The sequence below is a fragment of the Peromyscus eremicus genome, chromosome 20 (genome assembly GCF_949786415.1).
Source record: "Peromyscus eremicus chromosome 20, PerEre_H2_v1, whole genome shotgun sequence".
NCBI lineage: Eukaryota > Metazoa > Chordata > Mammalia > Rodentia > Cricetidae > Peromyscus > Peromyscus eremicus.
Genome location: NC_081436.1, coordinates 8,681,640 through 8,696,351, shown reverse-complemented (window position 1 = coordinate 8,696,351; position 14,712 = coordinate 8,681,640). Strand labels below are relative to the sequence as shown.

The following is a 14,712-nucleotide window of genomic DNA, read 5'->3' as shown; positions in this document are numbered from 1 at the left end:
ATGTTGTTTCATGTAGATTGGCTTGGTTTTTTTTTATTTTTTATAAAAACAGAATTTATGAGACTAAGTAATTTTCAATTCTTTTACTATATCCTATTTTATGTATTTAGCACTTGGAAATGTGAAACTATTTCTATTTATATATTCTTTATTGAAATGGTAGTTAAGCTTTTCAGTTTAAGTAGAATATATAGTTTATTTCTTAGTGAGATGAAGCATAATCTGAGTTGTTTGGGTGGAATCCCAACATTTAACTAGAATATTGCAGAAAGAAATAAGAGGGTTTTAATTTTTTTTTTTAGGAATATGTGAATTGTGCAGCGCAATCAGAAAGCAACATGATATTCCTGCCTGGACTAAAAGATTACATGTTTAGAATATGAATAATGGTTAATGCATAAGATACATTAAGGTGTAGTTATTATGTTGGATCCCATGACATTGCTAGTGGTCAAATATTGGCAATTTTATTTGATGCAACTTATATTAGTGAGGTGACCTTGTACATGCCTGTTATCTGTGTAATCAAAATGAAACCACATGAGAATTATCCCTGTATGGCAGATACCTTTGTGAATTGTTCAAACTGACTGCTAACTCTTCTGTCGCCTGGCATCATGCATGATTTCCAGCTGTGTGACTACTTGGTAAATCTTCTTTAAGGTGGTTATGAGGGAAAGCAAATGCTATCAGCACACTTTGACACTTCAAATTTTGTTACATTTTAAAACACCACATTTTAGTGATAATCCAGATTTATTTATGTGTGTTATTTGTATCTAATCACTATATATAATAGCCATTTGATTAGGCTACAAGATGAATATGTTTCTTGTAAATGAGATTCAATTGTATATTAAATGAGTGTGAGTTTCTGTAGATGTCTGGATGAGGAGGAGCAGTTTGTGGCTGAGAGAGTTCTCATGTCAGTAGATCTGAATTCTGTTGTTATTTTTAAATATTTATTTAATTTTATTTTAGTGGGGTTTGTGTGTGTGTGTGTGTGTGTGTGTGTGTGTGTGTGTGTGCTGTGCACCGGAGTGTATGTGTGTGCACCCGAGTGTATGTATGTGCACTACTTATTTGCAGGAGCCCAAGAAAGCCAGAAGGGGTATCAGAGTCCCTGGGATTAGAATTAAAATGGTTGTAGGTAGCCACATAGGTGCTGGAAACTAAGCCTAGGTCCCTTGGAAAGGAAGTAGATGCTCTTAACTGTGGAGGTATCTCTCCAGCACTTAGATCTGAACTCCTATTACTTGCCTCTGACAGATTGTAGGACACAGGAAAATGACCCAGCCTCTTGGATCTTCTTCTTCTTTAATGTCTCCAACAAGCATGTGTGTATTCACCTTTCTTTAGCATCAGCACTGTGGTCCCGCTACCCTAGATGTGGAGACCACTGGACTAGAAAAGTTCCCTTAATCCTTTGTCTCTCATTCCAATTCATAAAATAACAGAAAGCATGTCTGAAAAATCTATAAGGAATCACATTATTAACTGCCTACCTAAAATGACATATAATGCATACAATTCTATATGTATACATACACACAGAGTTTAAATGAAATTTCCCACCGGGGCTGACAACGCTGTGCCAAAGACCCATAGACTAGTAAAAACCTCAATAGCAGACATGAGGAGTCTCCTTTTGAGATGTTGGTCAGAGAAGTCAAGGAAACTCTCATGTTATTGTCTATTGCAGTTGCCCTTGGTTGCCTCCCAGAGTTTGAAGCTAAGTCCCTATTGCTGAAGCCACTGTTCAGACACAAGATCTGGAGGACCAGAGTTGGATCTGACCTAAAATCCTCCTCCTTGGGCACTAGCTTTCATGGTAACAGAAGGTTCCATACAAGCTTCCAATGCGGGCAAGCAACAAATAATCCTAACTAGCTCGATGCCTATGACCCGCAACATGCCCAGCAGATCATGATAACCTAAAGGATGCAGTAGTGGCAAGCATACCTTGGAGGCAACCAATAGCTGTCTAATTGGACTTAAGGCCTGGTCAACAAGAGGGAAATCATGCCTGGTACTGGAAACTACCTGAGGCTGATGAGGCTATGGATCTTGGAGAAAAACCTACAACTACCACTTTACTAAAACAACATAAATTCTAGCTGCATTCTAAATACGTATTCTTATATCCAGCAGTGAGTGTAGCTCTCAGCCTTCACCAAAGATAGTAAGTGAGTGTGTGGTTCCCAGTCCCAACTGATACAGCTACAACACAACCCCTGCACCTGAGGCTCAGCAAACATCTGGAGAAGAGGTGAAAAGATTTTAAAAGCCAGAGGACCAGGACAACTGCTGTGTTCCCTTGAAATTATAGGGAAGCTTCACCCAAAAAAAATCTCAACAAGACCTGAACCAAGACAACACCAACAGACATGCTAACGTGAAAAAAGAGCTCTCATGGGTCCCCGACACGAGACAAAGAACTCCAGGCAGCCAGGGAATGCTGAGTGAGAGAAGAATAAATTGTCTTCCCCAGGGAAAAGCTCCCTAACTGGTTATCCAATACCAAGTGGTCAGTCCTGGAATAATATATGTATAAGTAACATAAGAACTGAGCCAGGTTGTATTGAAAGAAAAAGAAGCTATGAATTTGAGAGAGCAAGGGGTGGGTTCATGGGGAGAGGTTTGAGGGAGGAACAGGATGGGGGAACTGATGTAATTACACTTTGATTTTAAAAAAAGTAAAACAATATAAAAATAAACAAGTGTTACTAGCAACATTTGTTGAAAATGACAGAAACTAAATTTGAAGTTATGAAAGTGAGGAGAGTAGCCACTGAAGCTGATAATTATGTATGAGGTCTTTCCATTTGAATGAATGCCAGAAACCAGAGAGGGTAGAATTGATGAGCCAGTATGTCATGCTGGCACTGGGTGCAGTCTGGAAGGAAAACAATCCAGATAATTGCTTAATTGCATACTCCTTAAAGAGAGAAGCTGGAGCTCCCCGTAGCCCATGCTTGAGAGTAAATATCTTTCATTTCAATCATTGATTAAACAAGAACTCAAGAATGTCGCTCTGATGGCTCGCTTCCATGAAGTTGGACGTTTATTGCCACAAGACTTAGCTTTTAACTGTTTCCTATCAGTACCTGTCAGGCACTTGTGTTTTATTCTTCAAGGTTAAGCTCTGGAGTAATTTCATAGTATTATACTCATAATGAAAAAGAAAAGCAAGTGACTTCTAGTTATAAACAAGATACAGGAAAGTCATAGTCAAATGCTTCCCCTGAGAAACAGTGCCTTGCACAAGTTATAACACAGGTGTCCTGGTTCAGCCTGGGCTGGAGCCTTCTTGGGTCATTTCTGTCTTATTCTGTATGACCTATAAAGCCTTAGTGTGGTTAGTGTGGGTTAGCTTTGGTTCTGTGATTCGGGATTTGGTTTTGTATCTGTAAATTGGGGTTGATGATAACAGGGTGTATGTAATATGGGAGGTTCAAGATAGTTTATGTAAAGCACTGGAACCCAAACCCTGTGTTCTGTAAACCATGTATAGTGGCAGTAGGCACATGGTGCTATTCAAATTTCCTTCATGGCAGGTTCACATAAGAGTGATATATATTTTCTTTAAAAAATTAACTGTATTGAGTCAAGTACTGAAAAAAAATGATGGTTTAGAACGGATTATCAGTGTGGTAAAGCCTGTTTTACAAGAAGGGGTGACAAAAGCGGCCACTTGGAGTACATTTGCATCTGCAGACATGTATTAACTCTCAGGGTTTGACTCCATGATTGACAGGTGTATCTGTGTATCACACTCAGCGTGGCTTTGGAGATGGCATAACTAATTAATGTGTTTTGTTTTCCATTGCCTCTGCTTTTTGCTGTCCTCTGGAGACTTATTTTTAGGTCCCCTTCTTTGAGCTGTAGGCATGCATATTTAATGATTGCCATTTTTATTCCTTTTGTACTATTAAAAATTAAATATCAGGCAGAACACCTCCTTTAATTTCCCCTTGGAGCAATAAAATGTTACCAGTAACTATTTCTTGAGATCTGTAGCAAGGCCTTTTGTCAAAATGGAAGTACACAACGAAGCCCGCAAAACTGTCACAAACCATTTAATGCTAGTGAGTGTTAGCACATTGGGCCAATGAATGGTGCCGTCAGCAGTGCATGCAGGTCACTTTTGCACATTTTCACCAGCCTTTATCTCCCATCTTTCTGATGCCCGGCATGCTTTCAGGTGGGAAGCAGTTTCTCACCACGGTTCTCACTTGTGTTTCCCTTATGACTAGTGGTGTAGAGATTTTTTTCTTTCTGTTTACTCTTATCTCATACAGTACATTCCAACTGCAGTTTCTCCTCCCTCCATTCTTCCCAGTCACCCCACCCTCTGCCACCTCACCTCTCCCCTAGATCCACTGCTCCTCCATTTATTTCCCTTCAGAAAAGAGCAGGTCTCCCAGGGATGTCAACCGAACATGGCATAACGAGATGCAGTAAGACGAGGCACAAACCCTCCTATCAAGACTGGACTACACCCGCTGAGCATTTGTGTACCTACTTCTGAGAGCTGTCTATTTGGGTCCTTTCCATATTATATCATTTGATTTTTGTGCTACTGAGTTACTTGCATTCTGTGAATTGATCCTTTGCAGATATAGGGTTTTCAGACATAATCTGCCATTTCGTTGGCTGCCATTCCATTCCCGTTGGTTGCCTTTGTGGTACATTTGATTTTCCAGTCAGATGTCATCATATTTCTTCTATTTTCCTCCCCATGCTCTTGGTGTCGGGTCTATAAAACAGCTTCCCAAACCAACATTGAAGAGTTTTTGCTGTTCCTTTCTAGAATTTGTATGGGTTCTGGCCATATATCTAAGCTTCTATTGTTACTGAGTTAGTTTTTGTGTCTAATGTGAAAGTGGATTCAGTTTCATTCTTTGCACATGACCACCCATTTCTTTGTGTGTTTACTGAGGAGACTACCATGCCCCTATTGGGTATTCCTAGTAATCCTCTCAAAACTTAGTTGACTATATATTTGTACACTTATTTCTAGCCTTTCCAATTTTTTAAGAGTGTCTGTGTATGTGTTTATATCAGAAAATATGGTGTCTCTAGACTTACTTTTTAAAAGTCCTCTGACTCCTTGGTATCTCTAATAGTGTCATATGAATTTAGAATTGTTCTATTTTACTGAAAAAAAAATTCCATCAGACTCTTTATAGAGATTACATTGAATAAAATGTCTGTTTGGGTGGCAAACAGACATTTTAACTATTCATCTGCATGATCCATAGATACGAGATATCATTCCATTCATTTGTGTCTTCAATTTTTTAGTGTACAGATATTTTATTTCTTTGGTTAAATCTATTTCTAGGTATTTCTGTTCTGTTTGAGTCTTTTATAGATGGAATTATTTTCCTGATTACTGATCTTTTGCTGTTAGTGTACATACACGTGGTTGATTTTGTATGTTGATTTTTCTATCCTCCAACTTCACTCACATTTTTGGTTCAAAAAATTTCACGATGGAAGCAGATAGTTTCTCCTGCCTTTTATTTACTTTTTTTGTCTGATTCCTTTGGGCATATTTCTAGTATTGTTGACTAGAAGTGATGAGAATAGGCTTCCTTGTCTTGTTCTTGTGAAGGAAAAACTAAGTGTTCTCCACCGAGTATAACATAGGCTATCAGCATGCCATGTATCAGTTAATTCTGTTGATATTCATTCTTCCTACAATCATATACATCATGACTTTTCTGTCAATGATGGGTCGCCTATACAATTGTGTGTGCCACACATCCTAGGTATATAGAGAGCTCACACAAAGACAGATTTCACAGAATGTGGCCTCATAGTTAAGTATTACATGGCTCTATACCTAATTTGTGAGGATATATATATATATATATATATATATATATATATATATATATCCTCTTTATAGAGATTCTTTATAGAGAATATATGTGTGTGTGTGTGTATATATGTATATATGAAAGGATGCTGAATTATGTCAAAATATGTTTACACATCTACTGCGGTGATTGTGATTATAATTCTTCGTTCTTTTAAATTATTGTGTTATGTTGATTGATTTGTCCATGTTTGACTCTTCTTGCCTCCCATGGGTAACTTCCACTTGTTTTAATGTGCAAGACTTCTCCATGCTGCCAATTTGCTAAGAATAGCTACACCTATGTTTATTGGGAATATTTTTGTAGAATTTATTTTTTTGTCTAACCTTGATATCCAGTAATGCTAAGTATAAATGAACTAGGAAGTTTTTCTTTCTCCTGCATTTCTAGGGATGTCTGGGAAGGGATGACTGCAATCCCTCTTAATGACTCGGTGTTATTCCCTTGCGAAATCATCTGTTCCAGAGTTGACTGTAGTAAGAGGTTTCTGACTAGTGATTCAGTCATGTACTTAATCTTATTCAGATGGCTTTTTGATTCACTCTTGGTGGACTGTGCGTTTCTCGAAAATTTTCTCTTCCTCCTGAGTTGTCCAATTCATTCCCTTGTTCTTGCTCATAGTACTCTCTTATAATCATTTGCATTTCTATTGTATACATTGCAATATTTAATTTTTTATATATAGTTTTATTGATTTCCATCATTTTTCTCATCAAAGGTTTGCCAGTCTTTTCTTTATCTTGCTGGTGCCTCACATTATTTCTATTGTTTATACATTACTTCTTTTATTTCTGATATCCTTTCTATGTCAAGTTTAGGCTCCACTGTTTTTAGAGTCCCTTGAGGTACAAAGTTAAGCTTCTTTGTGGAAATCTCTCTCCTGTTTTACATGGGTTATGCTATGGACTTACTCTTAGAGCTCCCACATCATCCCGTATGCTTTGGAATGTTTGTTTCTATTCTCATCTGTCCTTAAATCCTTTTTTACTCTGGTTTTCATTTCTTCTTTGACAGTTGGCATTCTGAAGTATGTTGCTTCATTTCCATGTTTGTGAATTTCCCAGACTTCCTTCTATTATTTATTTTTAATTTTTTTTTGAGCTCAGAAATGGTACTTACTGTGATATCACCCCAGAGTCAGCTTTTAGGAACCTTATAATAAATAACCAGGTGAAGTGTTGAATTCCTCCATGGGTTCTACATATATCAAAAGTCACTCGATATGGATTTTTATTTCTACTTACTATAGCAGAAGAAAATATGCAATTTACATTTAACGGGTCATTAGTCAAATTTTTAAAGGTATAATGTGTCTTTTCTATTTGTGGGTAGAAAAATCTCCAGGGAATATTTTATATTCATTATATCAAAGTATGGCTTGCTTCAGATAGAGCTCACAAAAAGGGAACACGCATTTTCTGAGAAATCTAATGTGCAGATTTTACATATTTTGCAATTGAGAGAGACTTCCAGGAAGATTCATATTACTCATTTGAGAGGTCAGTTACCAAAAGCTGTTATATGTATATCACAAACCTTCCATCAAGGCTGAGGAATCTTCACAAAAGAGGAGCAGAAAGAGTGTAAGAGCCAGTGTGGTGGCTAACTTCAAGGAAACACTGTTTTCTGGACACAGTAGGGCAGTTACAGATGTTCACTCACACCAGCTGTGGCCGTGTGCACGAGACCTGCACAAGCTCAAGCCAGACAAAGTCTCAGCGTGGAGGAGTGGGGTGGTTGGGGATGGAATCCCACCCCTCACTGAGGAGTTAGGACATGTAATAGCTGCGGATATGACCCCAAGGGCAGGCCCTACTCCCAAGAGTAGTTAAACTGCACAAAATGTGTTGGTGGTTTTTAGAACAAAATAAATGAAAAAAAGAAAACTTGAAGAGTAGTAGGAAGGGAAGAGAGAGTGGATTTGGAGAAGTGACTATGATTAAAATATATTGTATGAAATTGTCAAAGAATTAATAAATTATATTTAAAAATTGTTAGCAGAATGCCAAAAATGAGTAAATGTTCTCTGGCTGTATTCCATATCCAAGTATTTTTTGTTTCCCTCCCCCTGCTTCCCTCCCTTCATCCCTCCTCCTTCCTTCCTTCCATCCTTCCTCACTCTTTCTTCTTTCTTATACTTATTCATTTATTTCTGAATAAATTTATTTTAAAACAGTTGTGCCTTCCTTTACAAAGTTTCAGCTGATATCCTGATGTCAACATAGCAGAAACTCAGCTTTAGTCTGGACAGTTTCCTTTTAGATCAAATCTCACCATGCACATCCCAAGACTACTTTTAATGTTAATATTATAAACTAATGTGATTATTGTATAGAAAGCTTACTTTCAACAAATACTCACTAAATTGTAAGTATAACTAGTATGAGTTTTAAGGGGCTATCAAGACTTGTGAGAAAAGAGCAAATCGCACTCCTGCTAATGCACATCAAGGAAGTGTGTAGCAGAGTATAAGAAATGGACCTGAGGCAGCAGGCTTCCCACATGCTGTGTTCTACAGGGAAAGAGGCTAGCTGCAGTCAAGTAAAAGATGGAATCCAGTGACTGCTCACCTTTTACCAGTTAATTACTGTGTTTGCATATACTGGTCCCTGGACCTCAGTGAAAAGCGTGAATGTAATGGAAACCATATACAGTGTTCTCTTTGGAACACTCACTGCTGTACTAACCAAGATTATGTGTAATAATTTTGCTCTTAACGTGTCTTTCACAATTGTCATCATGATGCTCTTCAGGGGATATCTTAGAAGAGGTGCTATCACAACGTACTAATCCTTTCTGAAAGAAAACACCCCATTGATGTCTTTTCCCCATCGTTTGGAGACGACACGTTGGGATGGGTGTTTATGGACGTTACTACAGCAGAGACAGCCAGCACTCACGAGCACCAGTGTCTTTGTGTGATGGATGCCTTGTTCATTGCAGGACTGTTCTCTTTACCCTGACTTCCGTGGTGGTACTTGTCATCACAACCGACTGGATCAGCTGGGACAAACTGAATCGTGGATTTTTGCCCAGTGATGAGGTTTCCAGAGCATTCCTTGCTTCTTTCATCTTGGTCTTTGACCTCCTTATCGTGATGCAGGTAACTGTCTGTATTTCCCTCTTCTCTCTGAAGTTGGTCTAAGCTTTGTTCTCACTGTAAGCACGCGCTCTCTCAACATGTCTAGAGAAGAACTTAGTTTACAGTTGTGATTAATGGGGCTTTCTCTAGTCATTTCATCAGCAATTTTACAGGGCAGAAAAAATAACTGGGTGTATGTCAGGGGGGCGGGGATTCATTTTATGAACATTACTAGGTGGGGCCTGGTAATAATGCAGCATTATTATTATTATTATTATCAGGCAGGGATGATGTGTGAAGCAAAATAAGACAAAAACAGAACCCCCAAACTGCCATTTTGTGAGCAGAGTACTCAAAGATGAAAATGACAGAAAGCCAGTAAAGCAGGGACAAGCAATTGTCAAAGCAGTGCAGGGGTTGGAGCTGTTGAAACGGCGTGATGTGAAAGTGCTTTTCTGGTTATGAAAATGATAATTTTTTAGTATTCACCAGAGACTCCTCCATTTCATGTAAACAGTATTTCCACCCTGCTTAGCAGTAGATATTTTTGTAAAACATCATCACGCTAGCGACTGTTACTGGTGATAGCTGCTGGTGTGAGCGTCTGGGGTGTAGGAGTGTTCTTTTGAAAGAGACAGAAAGAGACATTTGCTATTTCTTGGTGCTTTATCTTGCTCATTAAATGTCTATCCATTTGCCAGACATTTTCTTATTGCTTTCATAAGGCAATTTCGTTTCCCCTCCTGAGGCACTATAAGTCATGAGAACAATGGCCGCCTTTGCCAAAGGGAAAGGAGACTCCATTGTGTTCGGAATTTATGTGAGATTTTGCAGGATAGCAGATTGGATTTTTGTTTCTAGAGGCAAAGAGGGGCCTTTATGAGAGTGATTCTGTGTTGTTGAAAAGCAGAACAATAGTGTTTTGTTTTGTTACATATCCTGGGCATTGGCTTCAATGTGGTACTTACAGTATATCACTGTTTCTAATGGGTTGTATTTTAAAATGCATTATAGTTTAAAACTATCTGAAGACATAAGCTTGAAAACTTTTGTCTATTCTAGAAACAGCTGTTTCTTTTTTTCATTTTCTGCAAGATATTTAGCATAGTGGAGAAAGCCTTGGGTGTGAGGTCAGGCATGATTCATTGGTAGGTTCCAGGTCTGCCTCTCATTAGCTGTAGGGCCTCTTCAAAAGAGCTCCAAATAGAATCTTTTGTAATTATGCAACAATACATTGTGCATTACCTGTATCCAGTTCATTGTATCCTGTTTCCCAACTAATATTCTTTCTAATGTTAACTTCTCACTCTGGTTAAATGGCCCACTGGTTACTCCCTGACTCCATTTTACAGTCAAAGGTACTAGCAGCCAAATAGATGATTATCCTCCTTTGATTCGTTCAAATTTATGTGCTGGAGAATACTCCTTCATAGACTGACACTGCAACCCCTCCCTTATTCCCCGCTCATGCAAATTTTTAAGTATTCTTCCAAATAAGTTTACTAAAGCCAAAGACTCAAGTGGAAAAATACAATATTAGAATTTATACAAATTACAGATTCATTAAAAAAGTGCTCAATAAAGATGACCAGAAGAAAGGAAAATTAGCTGGGATTATACTCACAGAAACAGCAGGATTGGAAGGGGAAAGGTATTCTAGATTTTTTTTAATGCATAAAAATGTAGAGTCAATAAAACGCTGACATATTCAGAATAGCCAGAGACCAGTTGACAAGGTGAAAAGTCTAAGCTGAGGAATAACTCAATCTCAACCATGTTGGCTGCGAGTAACATGATGCCTGCCAGTGAAGCTTCCTCAGAGGGGGAAGGTATTTCTGCATCATAGGGACATCCAGAACTTCTCCAGAGGAGGGATGTCGTTGTCTTTTGAAAGTGGAGGCTGAAGTTAACAGGAAACTCAGATCTAGCCTTTATTTTCCATCTCTCGTCTTTGTTCACTTTTCCTTTCTATTTTCCTTCTACAGCAAAGCAGCCTCATTCAGTTTTCAGTTTATGAGGAAGCGAAAGATCATTGCTGGCACCTCTGAGGGTGACCACTCCAGTTCTTGTGCTCTGTGCTGATTCTCTAGGAACTGTCCAGCACCAATCCCTGAATGACTGGCTCAGTGTGGGAAACTGACTCTGAGGACAGAGATGCAATCTGAAAGAAAATAGGAAATTAGGCCCTGAAAACTCAAATTGATGGGTATTTAGTGGAAGGAAGTGTCATTGAAATGAGTGTCTAGAGGCAGAAGTCTTAGATTCTTTGCTTTGTCCTCCAACTTCATGTGTTAGCGAGGTTGACAGATACATCCTTCTCTGTCTCTTGTGTCCCAACCCTTCCTTCCCATTTCTTTGCTATTATCCTAGTATGGACTCTCCCTTATGCCCTGTACAGCTGGATTTCACAATCTTCCAATAAGAAATGACCTGTCACATTGCCTCTCAACCACAAACATTATCAGCAGCTCTTCATGGTCCCCAGATGAAGTTCTTGACCAGGCACTCATCTCTCAGCATGATGCGTGTGGCCGGTTGTTTCCTGAGCTCTATCCCACCTCAGACTGAAGATCAGCTGCTTTGCTCTTCATTCCAGTGTGCTTATTCCAGCATGTCCAAGAGCCTCTTTCTCCTGGACAGACTGTGTTTTCCCTGCTCTATTGGGCATTGAAGGTGATTACAGTTCCCCCTTCTGGAAAGCACATTATCAGTTCCCCACTGGCCCTTCTGCGGCACCTTTCGCCACCCTGCACACCAGCATGCTCCTCTTTCCTCCCTCTTGTGTTCTTTACTCTCCCTATGGCAGTGTGCAGGGGTAGCCCATAGTACTTGCTTGATGAGAATGGACAAGAGGAAGTTCAGGCCCCAGTCTTGTGCCAGCTTGATCCCCCGTGGGCATGACACAGACGTTTTGGACCCAGCATATGTGGGAAGGAAGTTAACTCAGGAAATGGTCTTAAAATGCATATGTTAAGCTTAAGGCATTTGAAAACACAGCATACAAATATCCTAACAAGTTCACAGCCAACCAAACTATGAGCCAATTCATGCTGTGGTCATGTTTCAGATGAAAGAAAAATGAAAAAGTAGTAAAATGAGGGGAAATTGAGGGGGCGCTTTCATTAAGAGCTCCAGCCTTTTAGAACATTTAAATGATTGAAAAGCAATTTACACCAGGCTTTCCTAATGGCAGGAGATTGCCACTTGCACTACAGAAAAGTAGTGTTGCATTTGAATCAAAAATTAAATATAGAATTAGACTTTTCTTCCTGGTGCCTTGGGTTGAAGCCAAGGCTAGTACATGATAAGCATGGATTCTATCCTGAGCTCTCTTCAGCCCTAGGAATTTAATGCTATTTCTATAAACATCTTATTTTTAACAAAATTAGTAGAACAAGTATGTGTCTTTTAGAGAAAATATATTTTGTGTGTGTCTATGAAATAGGATTTCTGCATTTATTAATAAATATTTGTCATTTTATATTTTCTTGTGGTTTTGATATAAGGTCATTAGAAATAAGACAAAAGAGATTCCAGGAAAATGACATATGACTCCTAAGATCAATGTGCTATAGAACACAAGAAAGCAAATATCTGTCATAGGAAAATTTTATCACACATTCTATTTAGTGTTTCTGGTAATATCATTCAATTTTTATGCCTTCCCTTATTTCATTGCTTAAGTATTTGGTCTTCAGTCTACATCACCTACTCTTTTTCTGATCAGTTGCTGAAAAGGTAAATATAAGACATAAAGAGTTAAAATAGATTGTGGAATAAACAAGTAGAAAGTGTCAAAGGAATTCACAAAAAGAAGACGAATGTAGACAGGAGTAGACAGAGGGGGTGTTTCAAGGAGCCAATGAGAGCAGAGGGTGACGAGGCTGAAGCAGGGACCCACCCATAGGACCACTTTCTCCAAGGCAGCAGCATTGCCCTCCAGATACGATCTGCTCTGTTCAGATAAGACAGGAAACACGATCAATTCATTCCTAGTGTGTATCTGAGGAAAGAATACAGAGGAAATGGAGTTCAAAGATGCTGAGGATGTAGTCTACAGAGCCCATTGGTGCATAGCATGGTTCAATAGAAGAAGTGTGAGTGAAGGAATAGTTAATTTTAAGGAAGATCACCATTATTTAAAATTCTTCAAGCAGAAAGAGCTCACCATCACCCTTTTCACTTTCCACATCCTTCCCTGCCCCTCATCCAGGCATTCCTGCATCTGACGTGAAGGCTGAGAAGAGAGGAACTTGTCTTCATAAAATAAGGAAGATTCTGTGCTATTTTTTTTTAACTAGACAGGAAAGGGAAGGGAGAGCATAGGGGAAAAAAGGAAGCAGGAAGAAGACAAACAAGTGTGAGGAACCAAAACGAAGGAGATGATGTGTGTAATTCTCCAATGTCTATGGGAAGCAGAGACAGGGGCAGAGTTGGTAAGTGGTGGGGACCATGAGGACTGATGGAGTAGTCCATTCTTCAGTTTCTATCTATTATTCATCACTCATAGACACTTTTCTTAACTGGACTATAAGGAATTGATAATGGGGAATATTATAGAGACTATTAAATTGCCTAACTAGACTGGTATAGCCTAGTAGCAACAGCTTAAGAAGTACACAGGAAGCAGAGGAAACCATGGGAGGGTAACTGTGAATGTATGGGTAAGTGTAGGAGTGTTTTGTGCTTATACAGCTTGGATGCTAGTGGACCCCCAAGCTAATGTTGTTTAGCTAACCAGCTATCATCTGGATAGTAGAACACAATAATTAAGAGTATGGGCACTGAAATCTGGCTTCCATGATTGCAATCCTGGCCATGCCCTTTCATAGCTGTGTGATTTTTGACATTGGGTACTTACTTAAGCCAGGCTGATCCTGGTGTCTACTTATACAGTTGGTTATGGCTCAATATTCTATGAACTTCAGTCTTAGTCAATGATCAGAAGAGTTATCTGTACAGTGAGGGAATGCTCATGAGTCCCAAAATGATGCAAGTCTGCTGCAGAATGACGTCACATCACTGACAGGACTGACAGAATCTGTGAAGCATTTGGACTTCATCCTAAGAGTAAGGATAAGCCAGTTTGAGTTCTAATCAATATGTGCTTAGAAACTAAAGATTATTTTAAGAAAGTTTTCCTTAAAAGTTGAGAATGCTTTAGAATGAGCAATACTAAAAGAAGGTCAAGAGGCTGGGCTTATAGCTCAGTGGTAGAGCTCTTGTCTAGCATGTATAGGTCCCTGGGGTTCATGCCCTGTACCATACACAAACAATAAGACCTCAACCCTTTAGGAAAGAGGGGGAGGTTTACAGGTTGACATGTGGTCTTTTATATATGACATGTTAAGGGTTTCACCAGTATAGCATCAGTAGAAAAACACAGAAAACATCTATTAATTAGAAATAGAAGTAACAGGACTCATTTAGAGAGATTGGAAGGAGAGTTACCCAGAATGGTTATGACAGCATTATCATTTGGTGAACTCTTTTTTTTTTTTTTTTTTTTTTTTTTTGGTTTTTCGAGACAGGGTTTCTCTGTGTAGCTTTGCACCTTTTCCTGGAACTCACTTGGTAGCCCAGGCCGGCCTCGAACTCACAGAGATCTGCCTGGCTCTGCCTCCCGAGTGCTGGGATTAAAGGCGTGCACCACCACCGCCTGGCCATTTGGTGAACTCTTTAATGTGGGGGTCACATCTGATTTATTTCTATGTATTCCTCCTTGTACAAGAGCCCAATAAC

At 39.1% G+C, this 14,712-nt stretch overlaps 1 protein-coding gene across 1 annotated transcript in view; it reads left to right on the top strand.

Annotated features, from left to right (window-relative positions):
* Positions 1–14,712, top strand: part of Tmem117 (transmembrane protein 117) — a 458,729-nt gene that overhangs the window by 364,522 nt on the left and 79,495 nt on the right. Inside the window, exon 5 of the mRNA XM_059247072.1 lies at positions 8,832–8,991. Within this exon, the coding sequence (XP_059103055.1) occupies positions 8,832–8,991 (160 nt within the window). The remainder of the gene's footprint in view (positions 1–8,831; positions 8,992–14,712) is intronic.